The sequence below is a fragment of the Mus musculus genome, chromosome 5, assembly GCF_000001635.26.
Source record: "Mus musculus strain C57BL/6J chromosome 5, GRCm38.p6 C57BL/6J".
Taxonomy (NCBI): domain Eukaryota; kingdom Metazoa; phylum Chordata; class Mammalia; order Rodentia; family Muridae; genus Mus; species Mus musculus.
Genome location: NC_000071.6, coordinates 149397735 through 149417514, shown reverse-complemented (window position 1 = coordinate 149417514; position 19780 = coordinate 149397735). Strand labels below are relative to the sequence as shown.

Below are 19780 nucleotides of genomic sequence, written 5' to 3'. Positions count from 1 at the left end.
TCTCGCTAAGCCATACCCATTTTGTCTTTATTTTATATGGCGATTATTATCCTCGTGCCATTATTATTCTCAGCCGTGGAAACTGAGTTACACAGAAGGTAAGGAAATGTCCCAGGGTTGTTCCACTGATACAGCGCAGAACTGGCCACTCAGGCTCACACACACTTCCTCTGGACTGGCTCCCACCTAGATCACAGTTCAGTGTGTCCCGGAGAAGGTTTCTGCACACGTAGGTTTGTAGGTCTGAGACAGGAGGAAGAGGAGGGGTCTCAAGACAGAGCCCAAGCTAGCAGAAGAGACCTGCAAGCTGCCCCCGGGAGAGGCAATCTTGTGCAGGCTGACAAACAGCCAGCACTCCTCACTGTAGAGTGGTGATGAGGCTTGGACAGCACAGGCCTTTACCCATAATACCCAAGCATCCTACTCCCCAGGGGCCCCTGGGGAGGAGAGGTCTGTTGCTTATCTCCTGGCTAGTTGGCTGTAGATAGGGGCAGATTCTATCTTTTTTTTTTTCCTTTAAAATCTGCACTTTTTAAAGACTGCTTTATATTCAATGTAAATGACGGATAGAAACCCAGTTATTTATTTGGGGCTCCTGGACCTGTGAGAAACTGCCACCAGCCATTGGAAGGCAGAGCCACTTCCTTTTTGAGGCAGTTTCCTGAAAACACAGGCATAGTTAGACAACGCTCCTTAGAAACCACGGGTTTTCTTTCATAGCATTCATTACTAATACTCATTTTCCCATCATTAAAAAAAAAAAAAACTAAACAACAGTGGTGCCCCCGTTGTAACATATTACAAGATGACACTGGCAAATACTTTGCACCCTTCTGGGGATTCACGTTAATATTAGTAGCCACCCTTTCTGTTTTATTCTAGATTACCCAGGAGCCTCTTTTACACCAGGAAGCAGTGCACGGGCAGAATTCAAGGTCATATTTGCCAGACATTGTCACTGCATGTCTGTCATAGGCTGCATCCTAGATGGTGTGTATGTGAGTCTGTGTATGTGTGTGCATGTGTGTGTGTGTGTGTGTGTGTGTGTGTGTGACCGTGTGTGTGTGCCCATGTGTGATAGTCAATGTGGGTTGGCCTTTCAAGTCACTTAGTAACCACTGATGTGTTTTATAAAATGGTGACGCTGATGCAGTGGAAGGGAATGCACTGAGTGGCCCATGGCAAAGTGTCCCTTGGGGGGGGGAGGGGTGCGGGGAGGCAGTAGCAGTGGACACATGAGGAAGACAGAATAGGTAGGCAGCAAGAGAGAGAGAGAGAGAGAGAGAGAGAGAGAGAGAGAGGAAACCAGCAGGGGATACGTGGGGAAGACAGAGAGAGAATAGGTAGAGAGGGAGGAAATAGGTAGAAAGCGAGAAGATAGAGAGTTCTTTTTATACACTCATACCTGCATGTTGCTAGGTAACTGTTGGGCAGAGCCTAGAGGAAATGCTAACAACCATTATATAAGGGTAGTGTCCTAAGCAGGCTTTAGATATGACATGGACAGAAATCTTGAACTTAAAAGAAAAATGGCAATGGTGGTGGTGGTGATAATGGTTTGCTCATTAACTCTACAGATTAAGACAAGTATTTTAAGAGCAGATATTTAGAGGACCTTTATGGCCATCACTAAGCAATTGGGAAGAACTTGGCTTCTGTAGTTTATATTTAGTTACTGTTGTGTTTAGAAGTTTAAGTATTGGAAAAAGAATGGAGAAAGGAGGACAGATGCCCTTAATGAGGGACTCATTTGAATGTCAAGGGCAATGGCTCTCAGCGTTTAGGGTTTCTTGGGAAAGGACCCAGGAAAGGAATAGAACACACTTGAGACCCTGAGTCTTGATTACACTATGGACTTATTCCACACCCAAAATGATCATCACAGGAGACAAAACCTAATAATTAATACAACAAGGGTTCTTGTCCACACATCTCTGGCACAGGGACACAGAGAATACACCCACATCTCTGGTAAGGTCAATACAAAGTCGTCAAAAGCCCCATGCTCCAAAGAGCCTGCGCTGGCCTTTTGCAATCCCTAACCTTCCCGGCAGCCACTTGTACACAGATGTCTTCCCACAGCTAAGGTGGGAATGCAGTAGTTTTGGAAAAAGATGAAATTCAGCAAGTTCATCACCTCTAGGCTCTGACTTGTGACAAATGTGGAGCTTGGACTATGGACAAGCGGACGCTGCAGATGCCTGACATGGTGAAGCCAGGCTGCTCCTCCACCCGAGTTGCCTAGGTTTGAGGAAATCCAGCTGAAACACTATGCCGGGGACGTTCAAAATCGACGTCTCCTATGGCACAGCAGCAATAAAATCAGACTGGAGGCACGGATGGATGGATGGATGGTTGGATGGATGGATGGATGGATGGATGGACAGATGGATGGATAGATGGACAGACAGACAGACAGACAGACAAGACTTAGCTGTGGTACATATTTTGATAGAAGCAGTGTACGCTACAGAGACAGACAAGCAGGAAATAGTTCAGAAACCTTGTATCCACTTGGTTTGAGATATGCCCACTTCCTCTTCTAATATTGAACTCTCTCACTTGAGACTCTCACACCAGAACAATGCACCCAGCAACCTGTCATGACCTAAGATACCCACGTGCATGGAGCTGCTTGCACACCCACACCCACACACACTTGGAACGGAAAAATGCCCCCCCCCCCCACACACACATTTAATGACCTTCAAACTTAAATTCTATTCAATTATACGCCAGTCAGGTCAATCAGGAGGGCAAGGGTGAAGACAATCTAGCCTGAACTTGTCTTGGGTACATTCACAATAAGGCAAACTGTGCCCTATAAAATGTGAGGATGCTCTGGTGTCCACCTTATGCCCATGCACTGTCGACACAATTGGAATGATTAAAATCAGACTCTACAAGGAAAGGGGTGTGTGTACGCAGTGAGTAACAGCTTACATAATCCAAGCTGATCAAACAAAACAGACCCACCCAAAGTATGAGCCTCCCCCCCTCCAGCTCCTCCTTCCTTTCAGCCATATAAAGAAGCCCAAGCCTTCGCTCAAGTGGCCCGCTGTCACTCTTAACAGTAGATTCCTGTCTAATTTGTACTATTGCTTTGCCTTGAGTAGAATTATCCTGGGGCTGGAGAGACGGCTCATCACAACAGTCTGTAACTCCAGCTCCAGGGGATCTGATGCCTCTGGCGGCCACTGGAATCTGTACTCACATGTGCACACACCCACATTGAGATATACACACTGACACACAACTAAAAGCATAGTAAAAAATGAATTTTCAAAAAACAATAGAGCTTTGCTACTACTTTGCAACCATGTGTGTGTGTGTGTCTATCTATCTATATCTATATCTATATCCATATCCATATCTATATCTATCTATCCATCTATATAAAATTCCGAGAATCTGGAAACATCAAATCAGACCTGTGCCTGGTAACGCTATCTCCAATGTCAAAACGCCACTGGATCCATCCATCTTGCAGAACAGAGCGAAAGGCTCTTGATGAGGCTAAGTTCAGAGTGCTTCCATATCCCAGTCCTCTGCCTAGAAAGCACTCTCCATTCAGACTTGTCTCCCTACCAGCCACTCTTCAGGCTGCCCACACAGTGATAAAAGCTGCCTCCTACCACGGCATGCCCCGTACAAGAAGACATGCTGCTACTTCCACTGTTCAAGTCTTTCTCAGTGGAGCCTTTGCACCTCGGGGGTATGAAAGCCCTCACGTGATGGTGTGCGCCAGGAGAAGCCAGTGTGTGTGTGGATTTCATTGCTCCCTGGTCTGTGTCACCTAGTCTTATGACTACACTCTAACTTGCCCAGGGACTGCTGCTGGTTTTCATTTACTTACATAAAGATGTTCGAAGAAAAAAATTTAGTGACAAGCCTCAAATCTATTCTAAAATTTCCTGTATCGTATGCTAAGATCGGGGGCTCTGATTCTATCAAACACCTTACCTCTGGCTTCAGCTCACTGGGGAACACTGTAATCCTCCTGAGGGAGGGAGGGAGGGAGGGAGGGAGGGAGGGAGGGAGGGAGGGAGGGAGAGGTGCACCAATGCAGACATGCCCTTCTTATTCATTTCAAATGGGTCCTCTCACTGAACCAGGAGCTTGTCAGTTTAGGGACCAGCTGGAGGCCAGCAAGCCTCCATGATTGTCCTGTCACCATGCCCCTAGTACACAGAGAGACATTTTTGCAAGGGAGCTAGGAATCCAAACTCAAGTCCTCTCACTTCAGGCACTGAATCATCTCCCCAACCCCAACCTGTTTCTACCATAGCTCTTTCCACTGCCCCCCTCTTACAAATTAGCATTTTTATTTCCCATCCACAGAGAAATTCTCAGTAGGGACTATTTTTCTCCGACATTCAGAACTCATACCATCTCGAGGGTCCTACCTGCATGCAGTTGGAAGAATGCACCAGCAGTGTCTAGCCCTTTGGCTGCACCCTAGCCCAGTGATAAATACATCGTATCTTCACAATCGGGCCGGCTGCGGATCGCTCAGACTCCAGACTCACTTGGTTCTGGGGCACTGAGCACCCTATTATACATGGATGAGGGCCATGTACCCTATTCCTTCAAGGTGACCCGGTAATGCTGAGATCAAAGTTGGCTTCCACATCCTTGCCAGCTTCAAGCCTACCAATGGACGTCTGAGTCCTCTTGGCCACGACAGCTCCTGAGGACCACTGGATAAAGGCCAGGGTCTCACAGTGCTCTGCAAAAAACCACGAAGCTATCTTTGCCCTTATTTCTGCCCAAGCTGTCTATTCACCCAAGAGCCAACACGGGGTCTGGGGTTCTGGGGGCCCTTTTTCTTCTTCACTATAGTTGCTTGGTTTAAGAAACACCGAGAGAGCAATTACTCTGGGAAAATGAACTATCTGCATGCTCCAGCTGCATAAAGTTATTCTCGCTCATAACTAAAGCTAGGTGCGAGGATCCGCATCCAAGACATCTCCTGAGGGTTGTGCCTGCACACTGAGCTCATCCGACCTAGTTTAAGGGCAGAATGGAAAAAACTTGCCACCAGCTTGTTGGGTGGGACTGAGTGTGCTTCCCACCCGATCCTCCCTACATTCTCAGCAAAACGCCCTAGTTACCTGCTTGGGGGCTGGGGGGAGGAGGGTTCGGGCTGTAGGGTGGCAGGTAGGTTATCTCCATCTCCAGTCCCCAGTCTACCAGAGACAGGGCAGCAGCCAGATAGAGGATTTGCTCCAGGCTAGAGCACACGGTGTGGCCACCTACCTCTTGATGTAGCTGCTGAGGCGATAGAGCTGCCCTTCTAGGCGCACAAGGCCGTCCCCGAAGACGTTGAAGCCCCCACGTGCGGCCGCGGGTTCCCCGGGCCCGGGCACCAGGAGCTGCTCACCGCGCAGTTGGAAGGCACCAGGCTGTAGGCGGAGCAGCTGCGACAGGGGCAGCAGGGCCAGCTCGCAGTCGCACGTCCACAGACTGCGCAGCTCCCCGGATGAAATGGAGGTCAGGCTGGGTCTGGCCACAGGCTCGCACGCTGCAGTGGCCATACTCAGGCTGTGGCTCTGTCCCCTTCCTACCCTGAGGGTCGCTAAGTGGGAGGAGTAAATCTGTGGTCTGTCCCGAGCTACCTTGGGCTGCGTGCAAGTAGTAAGTAGCTCAGGAGCCCTCTTGTCACCTTGAAGGTTGCCCACCCTTGTGGAGCGCTGCAGGCAGGACACTGAGAAAGCGGTCCCCGCGCTGCGCAGCCCCTTTTATCAGGCACCAGGCACGCCCCTCCGGCCCCCAGGCAGGACCCCAGATGCTCCTCCGCTCCGGCAGAGCAATCAGTGTTTCATAACTTGGCATGCTCCCACCTCGCCTGCTCACAGCCAAGACTAACTTAGTCATCCCACTCGGGTCAGACACTCAGCCCCCGCGCGGGGCCCTCCCTGCCTGGTCCACACTGCATGGTGCAGCATCCTCCCCACGACAGATGCCCAGGCCTGGCTCAGCGCCGATTAATCCCTCAGGTACCACAAAGCGTTCCTGACCACTTCTCCACCTGGGGCCCAGGGGCTGTCAGCTTAGGCTGGGAGTTGCTGCATCCGTATCTACATCCCCCATTCTATGCCTCATCTGTCTGCAGCTCACTCCACCTCCACCTAGATGACCCAGCTTTTCCTTCTCTCAGCACTTCCTGGAGCGGGTTCCCACCCAGCATCCTTCCATGAAGGCCTGCCACTTTCCCAAAAGGTTTTCCTGCATCCCCTGTGCACTCCAGACCTTGACCCTCTTGCTTTTCGCTGCCCGGTGGCCCCTTGACAGCTTTGTGCTTGGATTCAAGCGGGAAGTCCCCTAGCAGGCCTTCCCAGCCCTAGTCCCAGAATCTGTTAATTTGCTCAGTTTATAAATATTTGAGTGCTCTGGCTACGTGCTCACACGTCTCCTGAGGGATGAAAAGACTATTCCTTTCAATTTAATTAAATGACTATTTCCAGCCTATCTAGTAGAAGATGAAGAATAAGCTAAATCCTGAGAATGTGGGTGGATAACCACAACCCCTGTTATCATCCAACTTGTAGTCTAACAGAGGAGCAGGCATGTGTTCCAGCAATTACATTGACTGAGTCTCTGCTCTCGGTAAGCTGGCATGAGACTCCAGGCAGCGCCGAGAGGTAAAATTTAGAGTCTATCTTCAGTTTGTCTCTGAGAGCCTCCATAGAGCCTGGGTTTAATTGATTCAAACAGAAGCATTTCTGCTACATTTCACTTTTGCCATTTACTTTTGAAGGTTTTAAGTTATTTTTATTTGTGTGTGTGTGTGTGTGTGTGTGTGTGTGTGTGTGTGTATGAGTGTTTGCATGTATGTATGCACACCTCATAACCACCGAACCATCATCTCTCCAGCACCCTCACCCCAGGTGTTGTAGAATTTTTATTCTGCTTGCTTCATTTGATGGTAAGAAGCACGTTGTGTTTCAAACAGCACTGCCTTGGTAAACTATTTCAAACCACTAAGCTATTTTCCATCAAAGGAATGCACTCTTCTTTGTCTAGACTTTCCTTTACTGCAACATTAAAATCACTTTGTTTTCTCTTACTATGGTAACACACCATTACACTTTCCATCTTTTCTGCACTCCCTCCCCTCTCAGAAATGGAGTTGCTGGGATAAGTGACAGGAGACAATGCAAGGCTTATGCTTATAGTTAAGAGGTGACAGCCTGAAGATCTAGCCATCCTCATGTGCCCATACTTGGGTAATAGTGATGTCATCAAGGCACAGGGGCAGCCTTCTAGCCTCAGAGCTTTAAATGGCCCTGTTGGGTGCCTGGATGGTCAGCTTTGATTGTCAACTTCACACAACCTAGAATCACCTGAATGGATAATCGTCATTGATGGATTATCTACACCAGGTTGGATTGTGATTATGTTTGTTGGAAATTGTTTGATTTAATTAATGTGGAGAGATGTACCCCAAATATGGGCAGTGATTCTGATAGCTATAAAGATGAAGGTGCATGGAAGAAAGAAGGCTCTGCCTATTTTGGCTTTCATTCTTGCTGGTGAATCCATCTACTCTAAGCTGCTGCTGCTGCTGCTGCTGCTGCTGCTGCTGCTGCTGCTGCTGCTGCCTCCTTCCATATAAGAACAATGCTCTTCTGGCTTCTAACATGGACTGAAGACCAGCACTCCCCAGGAATCCTCTAGGTCTCTGGCACCAGATTGGGACCACTGAGGCACACTGCTTCATGGTCTAAGCAACTACAAAGTGATTAGCCTTTTTTTTTTTTACCCCAACCATATGGCATAAGTCAATATCATACTTCCTCTTTGCAGCAGGGATTCATTTTATTGGTTCAGTTTTTCAACGGAACCTCAAGTGACACAGCGGCCTTAACTCAGATCTACCAAGCTCTCACAGGCCAGTTCACACCACCACTATTCAAGCTCTCACAGACCAGTTCACAGCACCACTAGTCAAGCTTTCACAGGCCCGTTCACACTACCACTATTCAAACACTCTCAGAGATCAGTTCTCACCACCATTATTTAAGCTCTCACAGACCAGTTCACACCACCACTCTTTTCACACCTAGATTTTTCTGTCAGACCACAAGTGCCTGAGGCTGGCAAGATGCTTAGTAGAGTGTCTGCCACATGAGAACAGGGATCTGAGTTCAGACCCCTATCACCTACACAGGATCTGGGCTAGGCAGAGGGGCACACATCTCTGACCCTAACCCTGAGGCTGGGAGAAGAGAAGCAGATCTGTGGGGCTCACCAGCTAGACAACCTAGTGGAGTGGATGAGTTCTGGGCTCACTGAGCAATTCCTGTCTCATAAAAATAATGTAGAGAGTGAGCAAGGAAGACAGCCAGCACTGACCTTTGGCCTCCACATACACACGTGTGTGCTCACAACCCTCGTGTACATGTGCACATACCCACAGGAACACAGACACAGACACACACACACACACACATACACACACGCAGACATACCCAGACACACAGAGTCACACAGAGACAGAGGCAAAGAGACAGAAAGAGACACAGAGAAACAGACAGAATGCAAATATCTGTAGTCTTCCTCCCTCTTATATAAAATAATCTTTAAATATAGTTTTATCCCCCTCACTTGTTAGCTATTTTTTCTCTTCCCCCTGGAAGAGTCATCGAAATTCCTTCTCTTCCAGCTCACCCCATGACATCATTGAAACTGACCTAAATAAAGTGTCAGTGACTTCTGGATTGTCACCCCTGGAAGACATTTCCCCCCTCTGGTCTCTCCCAGATCACCCTTGTCCTTGCCATTCTCACCTCCCTTAACTCCTGAAGAAACTGAAGTCAGTCTGCTTCGTTAGAATTTAACAGACGGCTTGGGAATTTGTTATCTGTGTCAACTAGACTAAGTTTTCCCATCTCTAAAATCTGGTGCGATTTGAGACCAGGAAGTGGCGGGGCTGGAATACAGACCGCCAAGGGCTCAGGCTGTGGTGCTTCACTACCTGGGTTCAAAGTCGCAGTCAGCTTTCAGGAAATCTGAGCATATCAATCCTGTGTGTCCTTTACACGCACATTGTGGGGTTTGTAGGCAAAGCGTTCTAAGCACTGTCTGTCACACAAGTGTGTGTTTGATGCCTGCATCCAGGGACTTCTGTGAGTACAATACCCAATGGCCCGCACACTGCATCTGGAAGCCACCACAGTACCACCTCCTATCTATTGCTGTTTTCTCTCAGCTGAGGCCATTTCTTTCTCCTGAGTCTCTGGGTTCTCTCCTTGGCAGCTTCTTCTTTCATGGGTGAAGCGGTTCAGACCTTTGCCTCTGCCAGCAGCCCTAAAGCTGATGACCCCTAGATATCTACTTATGGTCCAGGCTTCTTGCCGGGCTCTCAGATAGTCTACCCAACTCTGTCCAACCTCTGCATGTGACTTTACACTGGTGACTCCGGGGACTCTTCTTCCTCATGCTGAATCTGCCCCTTTTGCTGCATCCCTCATCCTATGAGGCATGTGCATCCTTTGCAAGAACAGTAGGTGTTCTTAACTCTTGTACTATCTCTCCAGCCCCTAATCATTACTTTTAACTCTGTGTGTCGTAAGGAGGAAATGAGTATGGGAAGACAGTGCTGCCAGAGACCAGAAGAGGGCGCTAGCTCCCCTACAACTGGAGTTATAGGTGGTTGTGAACCACCAGACATGGGTGCTGGGAACTGAATTCTGGTCCCCTGCAAGAGAAGCAAGTGCTTTTAATCCATCTCTCTCCTGTCCAGTCTCTGCTGCTCCATGATGGCTAGGTAAGCCAGACCGCTGATTCTTACATACATGTCATTGGCTTAAGAGTGTAAAGTATAGCTGGGCAGTGGTAGCACACGCCTTTAATCCCAGCATTTGGGAGGCAGAGGCAGGCGGATTTCTGAGTTCGAGGCCAGCCTAGTCTACAGAGTGATTTCCAGCGCAGCCAGGGCTACACAGAGAAACCCTGTCTCGAAAAAAAGAGTGCAAAAATATAACTTGTAACTCCCCGGGAAGTGGGGCACAAAGGCTGTTCCCGATGTGGGCCTCTCACTTCAGTTTACAGACCTCTGCTCACCTTTTAATACTACAGACATCCTAAACTGCAGGTTAAACTAGGTGACCCCTCCTCCTCCTAAGGGCAGATGACCTCTGAGGTGCACAACTTTATCTTGCCTCTTTCTGGAAATGCTCTCTCTCTCTCTCTCTCTCTCTCTCTCTCTCTCTCTCTCTCCTCTGTGTGTCTCACTAGAAGAACAGCTCTACCCTAAGCCTCTTTTATTTCAGGCACACTGTGGCTACATAAAGATATCCAATTTGTTTTCACTGAATGAATGAATAAATAAATGATAAACGGCGCTGTGTCATGGTTATGCATAACATTCTAAAAGCAGTGCCTGGCATAAATAAGTACTATTGAGTGTTTGTTAAATAAATGAACAAAACACACGGAGCATGCTTCGGATCATTTTTTTTCCCCTGTGGTTATAACTGTCAAAGTCGTGTGAAAGCCAAAGCGGGAACATATGGAGCAATGAAAGCCCAGATTTGCAAAGACATTTTATGCAAAAAAGTTCACATTCATATTTACCGCACTGACTCCTGACAACTTTAGTCATGACTGAGCCAGAATGGAAAATTCCCTGCTGCCTCCCTCCGAGCTCACCTCATGGGCTCTGGCTGTGGTGTTCTGTGAGCTCACTGCTTCTGTCTGCCCAAGTAGATGCTCCTCCAGGGTCCACACGCATTCCTACCCAGGTCAGTAGGCTGATCCTGGTGAGGTCTACTCCTTGGCACTTTGACTGCATCTTCTTAATTGCTAGCAGGATACTCAGTGCTCTGGGGCAGCGAGGCACAGTGTAGGTCAGGAAGCTGGCACATCCGAAAGCAGTCCAGAGGGGTACAGATACCTGTTGGGAAGGCTAATAAGAACCAAGTTGGGTGCTGGGACATGTTCAAGTCTACAGAACACTTGGGCATGGCATAGGACTGGCTGCTTCTGGCTGTGGAAGGTGGTCTCCTTGCCTGGCCCTGGGCTGCGGGAACAGTGTCTCCTTCCCTGAAATGTCTGCTGGGGGGAGATCGGCCTCTCTGTTACTGCTTTTACATATTAGAAGCCTAGTCCCGGACCACTGAGGAAGGAAGGACTGATTCTGGCTTACAGTTCAAGAGGATCAGCCCGTCATAGCCGGGAAGGCATGAATAGCATCAGGTGGGCTGGGTGGTGGGGGTGTCGGCTAGTCACGTGGCATCAGGAAAGGCAGAGGTAGCATCAGGCGGCAGGAGGGGCAGGTCAGCTGGTCACGTGACATCAGCAGACAGGAAGCAGAGAATGAACATAAAACGGGCCAGGGCTGTTAAGCCTCACAGCTGGTCCCCATTAACCCATTTTCTCCAATGAGCTCCCTCCCCCCCCCCCCAAAGCTTCTCTAAGAGTGCCACCAGCTGAAGACCAAGCTTTCAAACACACAAACCCATTGGGGGCACATTTCCCATGCCAACAGCAACAACCTGAAGCAATTAATCCTAAACTACTCATCTTGCCTCGTTTTACGGTCCCCAAGAAACCCTAGTAAAAGCCCTGGCCTCAACCTTCCCACCCCTGCACCCTACTCCTGCCTCCTGCCTACTTCCTGCCTGCTGTCCTGATAGACATGGTCCTATGTGGCCTGCTGTACCTCTTGAGTTAGAACCTGTGACTATCACAGTTGTCTGTTTTCCCCAGCAAGGCCACACCTCCTAAACCTCTCCAAACAGTGCCAGGAGCTGAGGACCAAGTGCTCAACTCCCAAGACGAGGGGACCATTCCCCATTCCAGCTACTACAGCCCGTATGTTGTACTTGGTACATCTGTGGTTTGGATGTGTCTTCTGCCTTCTTTGATGATATTCTCACTAAGCAGATGATTGAAAGCTCACGACACAGTGCTACTCTGGAAGGAGGAAACAAGTAGCCTTTGGAATGTCCATTCTCTTCCCCTCGCCCACCAGGGCTGTGTGTGTTCCGCTACCTATTATCTATACGTCACCTGCTATTTTCGAGCATCTTTCCCCGTGTGTCGTGGCTTTCCAAAGGCTGGTTTTCTTTCCATCTTAGGAACAGAGTCTGTCTTTCATTATCCTGAGGCTCTCCTTCCCTGGGTCATACAGATGCAATTTCTAGCTCACCATCTTCCTTGCAAGGCTCCGGGAGTATTTTTCATTACAGCCGTTGCCCCGGAAATGTCAGCTGCGAGGCCCTTCTCCATCCACCAAGTTGTAATAAACTTCCTCCTTCTTCCAACCCACTTACGACTTCGTGATTACACTGTAAAATGAAATATATTTCAATTATTTTGCCCCTTAAATCTAATCTGTCTTTATTCTCTAGACTCGGTGGCTCTATAAACTGAGTATGATCCAAGTTGGCAATGGGTATATAAAATAAAACCGGTCAGTCTCTTTGTCCTTCCATGATCTTCTCTTAAACAAGAAAACTTAAAATATTCTCTGGGAGTTGGAGAGATGGCTTAGCAATTATAGCACTGTTGCTCTTGCAGAGAACCTCTTTTCAATTACCAGCACCCAGCCTGGCTCACAGCCATCTCTAACTCCAGCTCCAGGGGACCTAACGCCCCCTACTGGCTTCTGCATGCAATGCACACACATGCTACACATACATGCATGCAGGCAAATACCCATACACATAAAGTAAATACGTCTTAAAATAAATGTCCTCTGTTAAAAATATTGTATGCAGACAAGTCTTGAAAGTGTCTAGTACAGCAATGTACGCTGTTATGGCCAAACTCAGCTTCAGGGCGGGAAGAGTAAGAGGCAATATATAAGAACTGAGCGTTTCTCCTAACCGCTTGAGAGGTGAGAGTGGCCTGTGGAAGCCTGCTCATTCTGTGGCGCTCATGAGCTCATTGAAGCTCCTAAATCAAATACAGGGAAGAGCTGGGTCATACAGGATAAACATAAGCTTTCAGGGACACTTTATACACTCAGCCAATCACAAAATTGATTGTTGTCAATACCATTTAAAAAATAAAGCAAAGCCAGGCATGGTTGCACACGCCTCTAGTTCAAACACCCAGGAGGCAGAGGCAGTCAGATCCCTGTGGGTTTAAGCCCAGCCTGGTCTACAAAAGAAAGTTCCAGGATAGCCAGAGAAACTCTGCCTTGAAGGAGGAGGAGGAGGAGGAGAAGGAGGAGGAGGAGGAGGAGGAGGAGGAGGAGGAGGAGGAGGAGGAGGAGGAGGAGGAAAAGCAACATTTTTATAACTTAAAAAATTACTACTCATCAGACATTTCAGCAGAAACCCTTATGTTTCCTAGGTCATTTTGATTCTCCAAATATCTATTGCCAATTTTGTATTCTTACACCACAAGCTTAGCTTTTATTGCATAATATCTGTGAACTTTTATCCTGTTAGCTTCTTTAATCAAAAAAGTGCAGATAGAGCTGGTGAAACTCAGCATTTAAGAACATTTATTCTTCTTACAGAGGACCTGGGGCTGGTTCCCAGCACCTACACGGCAGCTCATAACCACCTATAGTCCAGTTCCAGGGGGTGTAGTGCCCTCTGCTGGCCTCTGCATGCATACAGTACACGTGCATAGTTTCAGACAAGAAGAAAAGGAGGGGTAAAGGAAGTTGCCATGTACTGAGGCTCTACCTCCATGCTCTGCTTAGACACACGGGCCTTTGCCAGAGAGGGCGTCAGTGAGAGCTATGGACTCCCATGATTCTGCCTCTGCTTTGCTCCTGAACATGAGTGGCTTGGTCCATGGATGTGCAAGCAGGCTCATGTTCCAGCATGACAAAAATCGCCCAAGGGCAAGCTTATCCCTAGTTTATGAGCCAAGAGTTAAGAACTTGTTTTCAAGATGTCTGAACGGGAGCCAAGGACTTGCTGAATAATCCCCAGTCATCCTTTCTTCCACAGTTTGTCCAAGGGCCTGAGGGACATCGGCAGAAGCATGAGCCATCTGGAAACAGTGTCCAGTGACGTGCACTCAGCTGCACCCCTCCTGTTTTCTCAGATGAAAGCTGGTAAGTCTCGGTGAGATACAAAGAAGCAGACTCCATCCTTCCAATGCACCTGTGATCACACAGGGGGACATTCTGATTCTCTGGAATACACCATGTGTTCCTCTGCTCTCCCCCTCCCCTCTCTCCCTCCTCTCCCCCTCCCCCTTCTCTTTCCTCTCCTCCTCCCCTTCTCTCTCTCTTTCTCTACTGGTGATGAGACTCCAGTATTTTAGCTTCAGTAGGAAATAAGTGTGACAGCGCCTTTTTTATTTAATGAGCCCAAGTTTGTCTTTCTTACGTAAAACGAAGAAAATAAATAATACTTTCCACTTCCTCCAGGCTTGGCCTTATTCGGGTCAAAAGGATCAGCCTTCCAATGAGGCAACCTCAGAGAAATGAAGTAGCTCGCCTGAATCGTCAGAGGTCAAATTCAAACCCTGCTTGGTCTCACACTAAAGTTTTTGCCTTTCCCCTTCTTGGGGATAGCTCTCCTGAATTTCATCACAAAAAAAATACCCAACATCTCTCTGCTTCTTACTCAGGTCAGACAGAAGGGAAATAAACCATCAGTGGGTTGGTTTTCATTTAAATCTTAAAATCATTTCCATCCATCAACCCCATGAGTTTAAGTCTTCCAAGTCCCTATTGGGCATAAACTCCGTTTCTTGGCCATGTCTTTGCTCGGTTCTGCATTCCATGTCTAGAGAAGAGATTCAGGCTCCTTTCTGGCTGCTACTTGGTGTGAGCTTACTTCTCACCTGAGGTGTCCCTTCCATATCCTCGTGACAGTCGGACATACCAAATCTGCATATTGCCTTCATCTGGGAAGTCTAGACTTTTGATCTATGATAACAGATACCAAGAGAGTAAATTCAGCTCTTAATGTTCCTCCAGAGATATAAAAAGTTGGCCATCTTAATATACTGCTGGAAACTTTGACCTCAACTTAAGAAGAATAAAATTCAATATGTACTAAGCACTCACAACATAAAACGAACATAGGCTTTCTACCCCGAAGGTAAAGAAGACAGAGACGGTAGGCACATGAAACAGAAAAGGGATGTTTAAACCCAAGAACCCTCACTAGCAAGTTGCTACAGGATTTGAAATATAAACACTCTTTTAACTTTAAAAGGATGAGGACACTGGAGATATTGACAATTCTCTCTCTTTTACAGTCCTCATCCTGGAAATAAAGAACATCGAGTTTTCAGCACTTGGACTCGTGCCTCGCCCACAGCAGAGAGTTGGTAAATATTTGCTGGGGAAAAAATATGAATGGATAATTGTCGTAATCCATTTCCTGTTGCGGTGACACACTACCACAGGCTGGGTGAGTGTTAAAGACAAGGGGGTTTATTTTAGGTCTTGATTCTAGTCCAGGAGTGGGGGCCTTATCCGGCGATGATCTTCTTGTTAGCAGCATCTCAGAGCGTAACGTGGGGTGTCACGTGACTTTTACAACTGCATCCCTAGGACATCCTATTAACGCACTGCACTTTCCATCATGGCAGCAGATACTGTCAAGAGCCCATTTAAAGGAGGAAGGATTAATTTAAATTCATGGTCTTAGAGGTTTGCATGGATGGTCACTTAGCTTGTGCTCTTCTGGGTCCACGCACAATGGGTCAGAACAACCTGGCAGGGAGCGTGTGAGAAGCAACTCGGCTCACCTCATCGCAGACAGGTAGCAGAGGGAAGGAGATGTGACAAGAGATGGCCTTCAAAGGCAGCACTGTGACATGCTTCCTCTGACTAGACCCCACTTCTTAGATGAACTTATCAGCTAGTCCCCCCCGTAAGCCAATCCCCTCCCTTCAGTGTCACAGCTGAGGGCCAAGCCTCTCACACAAGAGCCGTCAGGGCAGATGGCATTCTGTGTTCAAACCCTAACACCTGTGAACTGAGTCATCTGCTCATGGGGGCGGGGCCTGCCATCTCCTCAAGGTCTACCTCCTCCCTTCTTTAATACCTCATAATGGTGCTTAAAAGTCTAAAAGCATGAGTTTTAGAGGAGGCAAACTATAGTCAAGCCACAGCAATGATTTAAAATCCCTTCACTTGTGCTATTGTTGCTCTACTCTTTGATTTATTCGTTCAGTAAACACGTATTCTATCCAGTTGACGGCTCTATAAAATATGCTAGAAATACAACCTTAAGGCACATATGTTCTTCCTGTCTCTGTATGATTTCATATAGCTTGCTCTGATTAAACATGTTTTCACCCTAGAGCAACACCTTCAGTGTTTTCTTCCAATTATAATGAGAGGACCAATGGTTTTATATGACTATCCCCATGGAGCTGTTATAGAAGATGAGGCAAAATAACATGATTTGTAAGTTGTTGAATGCCAATGAATTGCCAATAAAGTATACACATTACATCCGTGCATGTTTATTTTTAATGTTGGACACATCTAACAGAAGAATATAGGTCAAATGAGAAAGCTTTAGAATAGGAAACATTTACATAATTGACCTAAAAGCTAGACGAGTTGGTGCCGAATTAGCTTAGACTGGCAAGGCCAAAGATTACTTGAGAAGAGAGTCTCAACTGAGGAATTGCCTAGACCAACTTGGCTCATGGGCATGACTGTGGGGCCATCTTCTTCATTGTTAATTGATGTAGAAAAGTCCAGCCCGCTGTGGGCGGTGTCATCCCTAGGCCTAGGTGGGCCTGGGCTGCATAGGAAAGGTAGCTAAGCATGTGTCTTGCTGTGAGCCAGCGAACAGTACTCTTCTGTGGCTTCTGCTTCAGGTTCCTGTTTTCAGTGATGGACTGTGACCTGGAAGGGCAATCCAAATATATCCTTTCTTCCCTTAAGTGCCTTTGGTCAGTGTTTTAGCACGACAACAGGAAGGAAACTAGAATAGTTGGCGACTGAGAGACAATCCTTGAGCACAAGTGGCCTGAGGGTAGAAAGGCTGCCATCTTGGTTGTAGGGCATGGCAGCAGAGGGTGGATCCTACTCCTCTTTCCTTTGTTATGGCATCTCCTCATGATTCTGACAGAACCCAGAGTGAGCAGCTGCAGCTCTCTCCAGTCGTATGCCACACTACCTCAGCAAGTGCCACCACTCTCTTAGATCTCTGAAAGACCTTACCAACACTTCTTCCAAAGCTTGATGGCTTTTTCACAGGTGTTGAGGGTCAGATCTGAGGAAGCTCAAGGCTGAAGTTGCCCCGTTGCTGTGCAGCCTATTTGGGCCTTCTTCCACAATCTGAGCACATGTCTTACTTAGGGTTTTATTGCTGTGAAGAGACACCATGACCATAGCAACTCTTATAAAGGAAAACATTTCATTGTAGCTTGCTTCCAGGTTCAGAGGTTTAGTCCATTATCGTCATGGTGGGAAGCACAGTGGTGCACAGGCAAACATGATGATGGAGAAGAAGCAGAGAGTTCGACATCTGGATTGGCAGGCAGCAGGAAGAGCAAGTGAGACACTGGGCCTGCCTTGAGCTTCTGTAACCTCAAAGCTCGCCCCCAGTGACACACTTCCTCCAACAAGGCCACACCTACCCCAACAGGACCACACCTCCAATAGTGCCATTTCTTATGAGTCTTTGGGGGGCCGTTTTCATTCAGACCACCATAGCACAACATGGCCTCATCAAGCATGGGTGCTTCTATCACCGTCTGCAGAGCCTGTGAAAGCACTGGCCTTCCAGGTAGAACGGTGGGTGGCATTCAGCTGCCCCACTTCCTCTTTCTCCAGGACTTTTCTGTGGCTGCCAGAATTCCCCTCCTCTTTGAACTCTTTGCAGCGCTCTTGTGGGGTCTCTTAGGTCTCCCTGTTTGTGTTTTCCGAGCGAGATAAATCCTGCTTGGCTTTTTTTCTTTTCTCATTAGAACCTGTCATCTTCACACCGGCTAGATGAAAGACTCCAGAGAGGCTGCAGCGGTCAAAACATCAATGGCAGAAATGTGTCTGCAATGTGCCTGGCTTCTTGCCACCATGGTAGTGAGTGAATTTAGCACAGGTATTGGGCATCCTGTTCTTTTGATGCTGTGGCTTCTCCATGGCAACAGTGGTGTCAGGGACCAAAGAGTACTGGGAAGAGACAATGGATACCCATGACCCAGAAGCCTCTGCAATCTTCTGATACTTCTGAATTTCATAGTCCTGAGAGCAGAGATGGGTGCTTGTCACCAGGAAGCCCCGAAGATCCCACAGTATAACTTGGCCATGTCTGAAACCTCAGGTTCCTACATCGTAACTGAGCAAACACGGATCTGTGCATGGAAAAACTCACACAAGAATGTCCCCTTTTTTTTTTTTTTTTAAATAGTGGCCTGAAAGAAAAACAAACAAACCTGAAATGTCTTTGTCAAGTGGGAGTAATCCAAAAGATGTGTAGAATACACATCGTTGAATTCTGTAGGGCTGAGTGCTTAAGTTTATGGATTACAAAGAAAACGTTAGACAGAGCCAAATGAAACACATGATAAAATTACTTCCAAGCTGTAGCCTGAAAAGCTAACTTTAATAATTGATAAAGAACTCTAACTGTGAGAAAAATCAGCAGCACCTGCGAGAGGCTGAACAGATGCTCAGAAGACAGGCCACCGGGCCAGCTGTGCACATCTGGGCTCTCTAGTGCTGGCACTACCGGAGAAGTAAGCTCACCAGCCCCAACCCTCTCACTCGTGGTAGCTTTATGACTAGACTGGCATCCAGGCCTTGTGGGGAGGGAATGGGCCCTCCACATGTCCCAGACGATGATATTTTCTAGACCTGGGGATTCAGTGAAACAATTCCTTAGGACTCATGACACCACTGGCCAGTTGGTCCGCCATTTGGATACTAAGCAACATTCCCCTCATCTAGCCATTAACACACCGCTGCAAGACCCTCCCCCCATGGGAACACACTCCCAGAACACTGAGTCTGACCTTTTACTCCTAACTGTACACAAAAGATAAATGTCACCACAGTCAAACAGTAACTCTGACCTGTTTTTAGATGGCACCAGCTAGCTGTTGCCAAGGGCATATTGGGTTTCAGCTTGTTTTAGCTACTAAGCTACAGGTTCTTTTTTTTTGGGGGGGGGGGTCGAGACAGAGTTCCTCTGTATAGCCCTGGCTGTCCTGGAACTCACTTTGTAGACCAGGTTGGCCTCGAACTCAGAAATCAGCCTGCCTCTGCCTCCCAAGTGCTGGGATTAAAGGTGTGCACCACCACGCCCAGCTCACTACAGATTCTTTTAAAGGAGCTCAAAGTACAAGAACTCAGACCCTGGTCTGTGGCCTTCTGGTTATTTAGCTGACATTTCTCTGTAAATCAACTCTTAGAATAAAATTATGAATTTCAAAGCAGGTCCCCAAAGTGCTCCAATCTTCTAAATAAAAAAAATTGTGACCTATCTTTGTTGAAGGGAGCAGGCATTTGAGATGGCGGTACTGTTTTATGCTGCTGACATTGAGTTGGTACTGACCCTAGTGAGGGACACCATGGTTCACAGAGCCACGATGCTCCCTGCAGCCCCTCACAGACACTGTGAAGGAGAGGAATGTTCACCGCTGTGGACTTCAACCACAGACCACTGCTGAAACTCTTTTGCATTGTCAACCCCAGGGATTTATATAGACCCTTCTGTTTTTCAGAGTGACAGCAGAAACACAGGGTCAGGAGTTTCCAGACAGGACAGGAAGTATGTGTGAGGGTACTCTAAGAGCTGGGAGGGAACTCAGAACTGAGAAACCCCCAAAGACAGAAAGGGTGAGAAAGAAGGGAACAAATAGATACCTTTGTATAGGAGGGATCTGCCAC

The 19780-nt window shown here is 47.5% G+C and overlaps 1 protein-coding gene across 7 annotated transcripts in view; it reads right to left on the bottom strand.

Annotated features, from left to right (window-relative positions):
* Medag (mesenteric estrogen dependent adipogenesis) overlaps positions 1-19780 on the bottom strand; it is a 64083-nt gene that overhangs the window by 14209 nt on the left and 30094 nt on the right. For 2 of the 7 annotated variants that reach the window (XM_030254803.1, XM_006504940.4), the window contains 2 exons: positions 12019-12296; positions 10657-10900 (listed from right to left, as the gene is read on the bottom strand). In XM_030254803.1, the coding sequence (XP_030110663.1) occupies positions 10657-10661 (5 nt within the window). In that variant the 5' untranslated portion in view covers positions 10662-10900; positions 12019-12296. The other 5 variants (NR_151595.1, NM_027519.4, XM_006504941.2 and 2 more) reach the window with 4 other exon arrangements.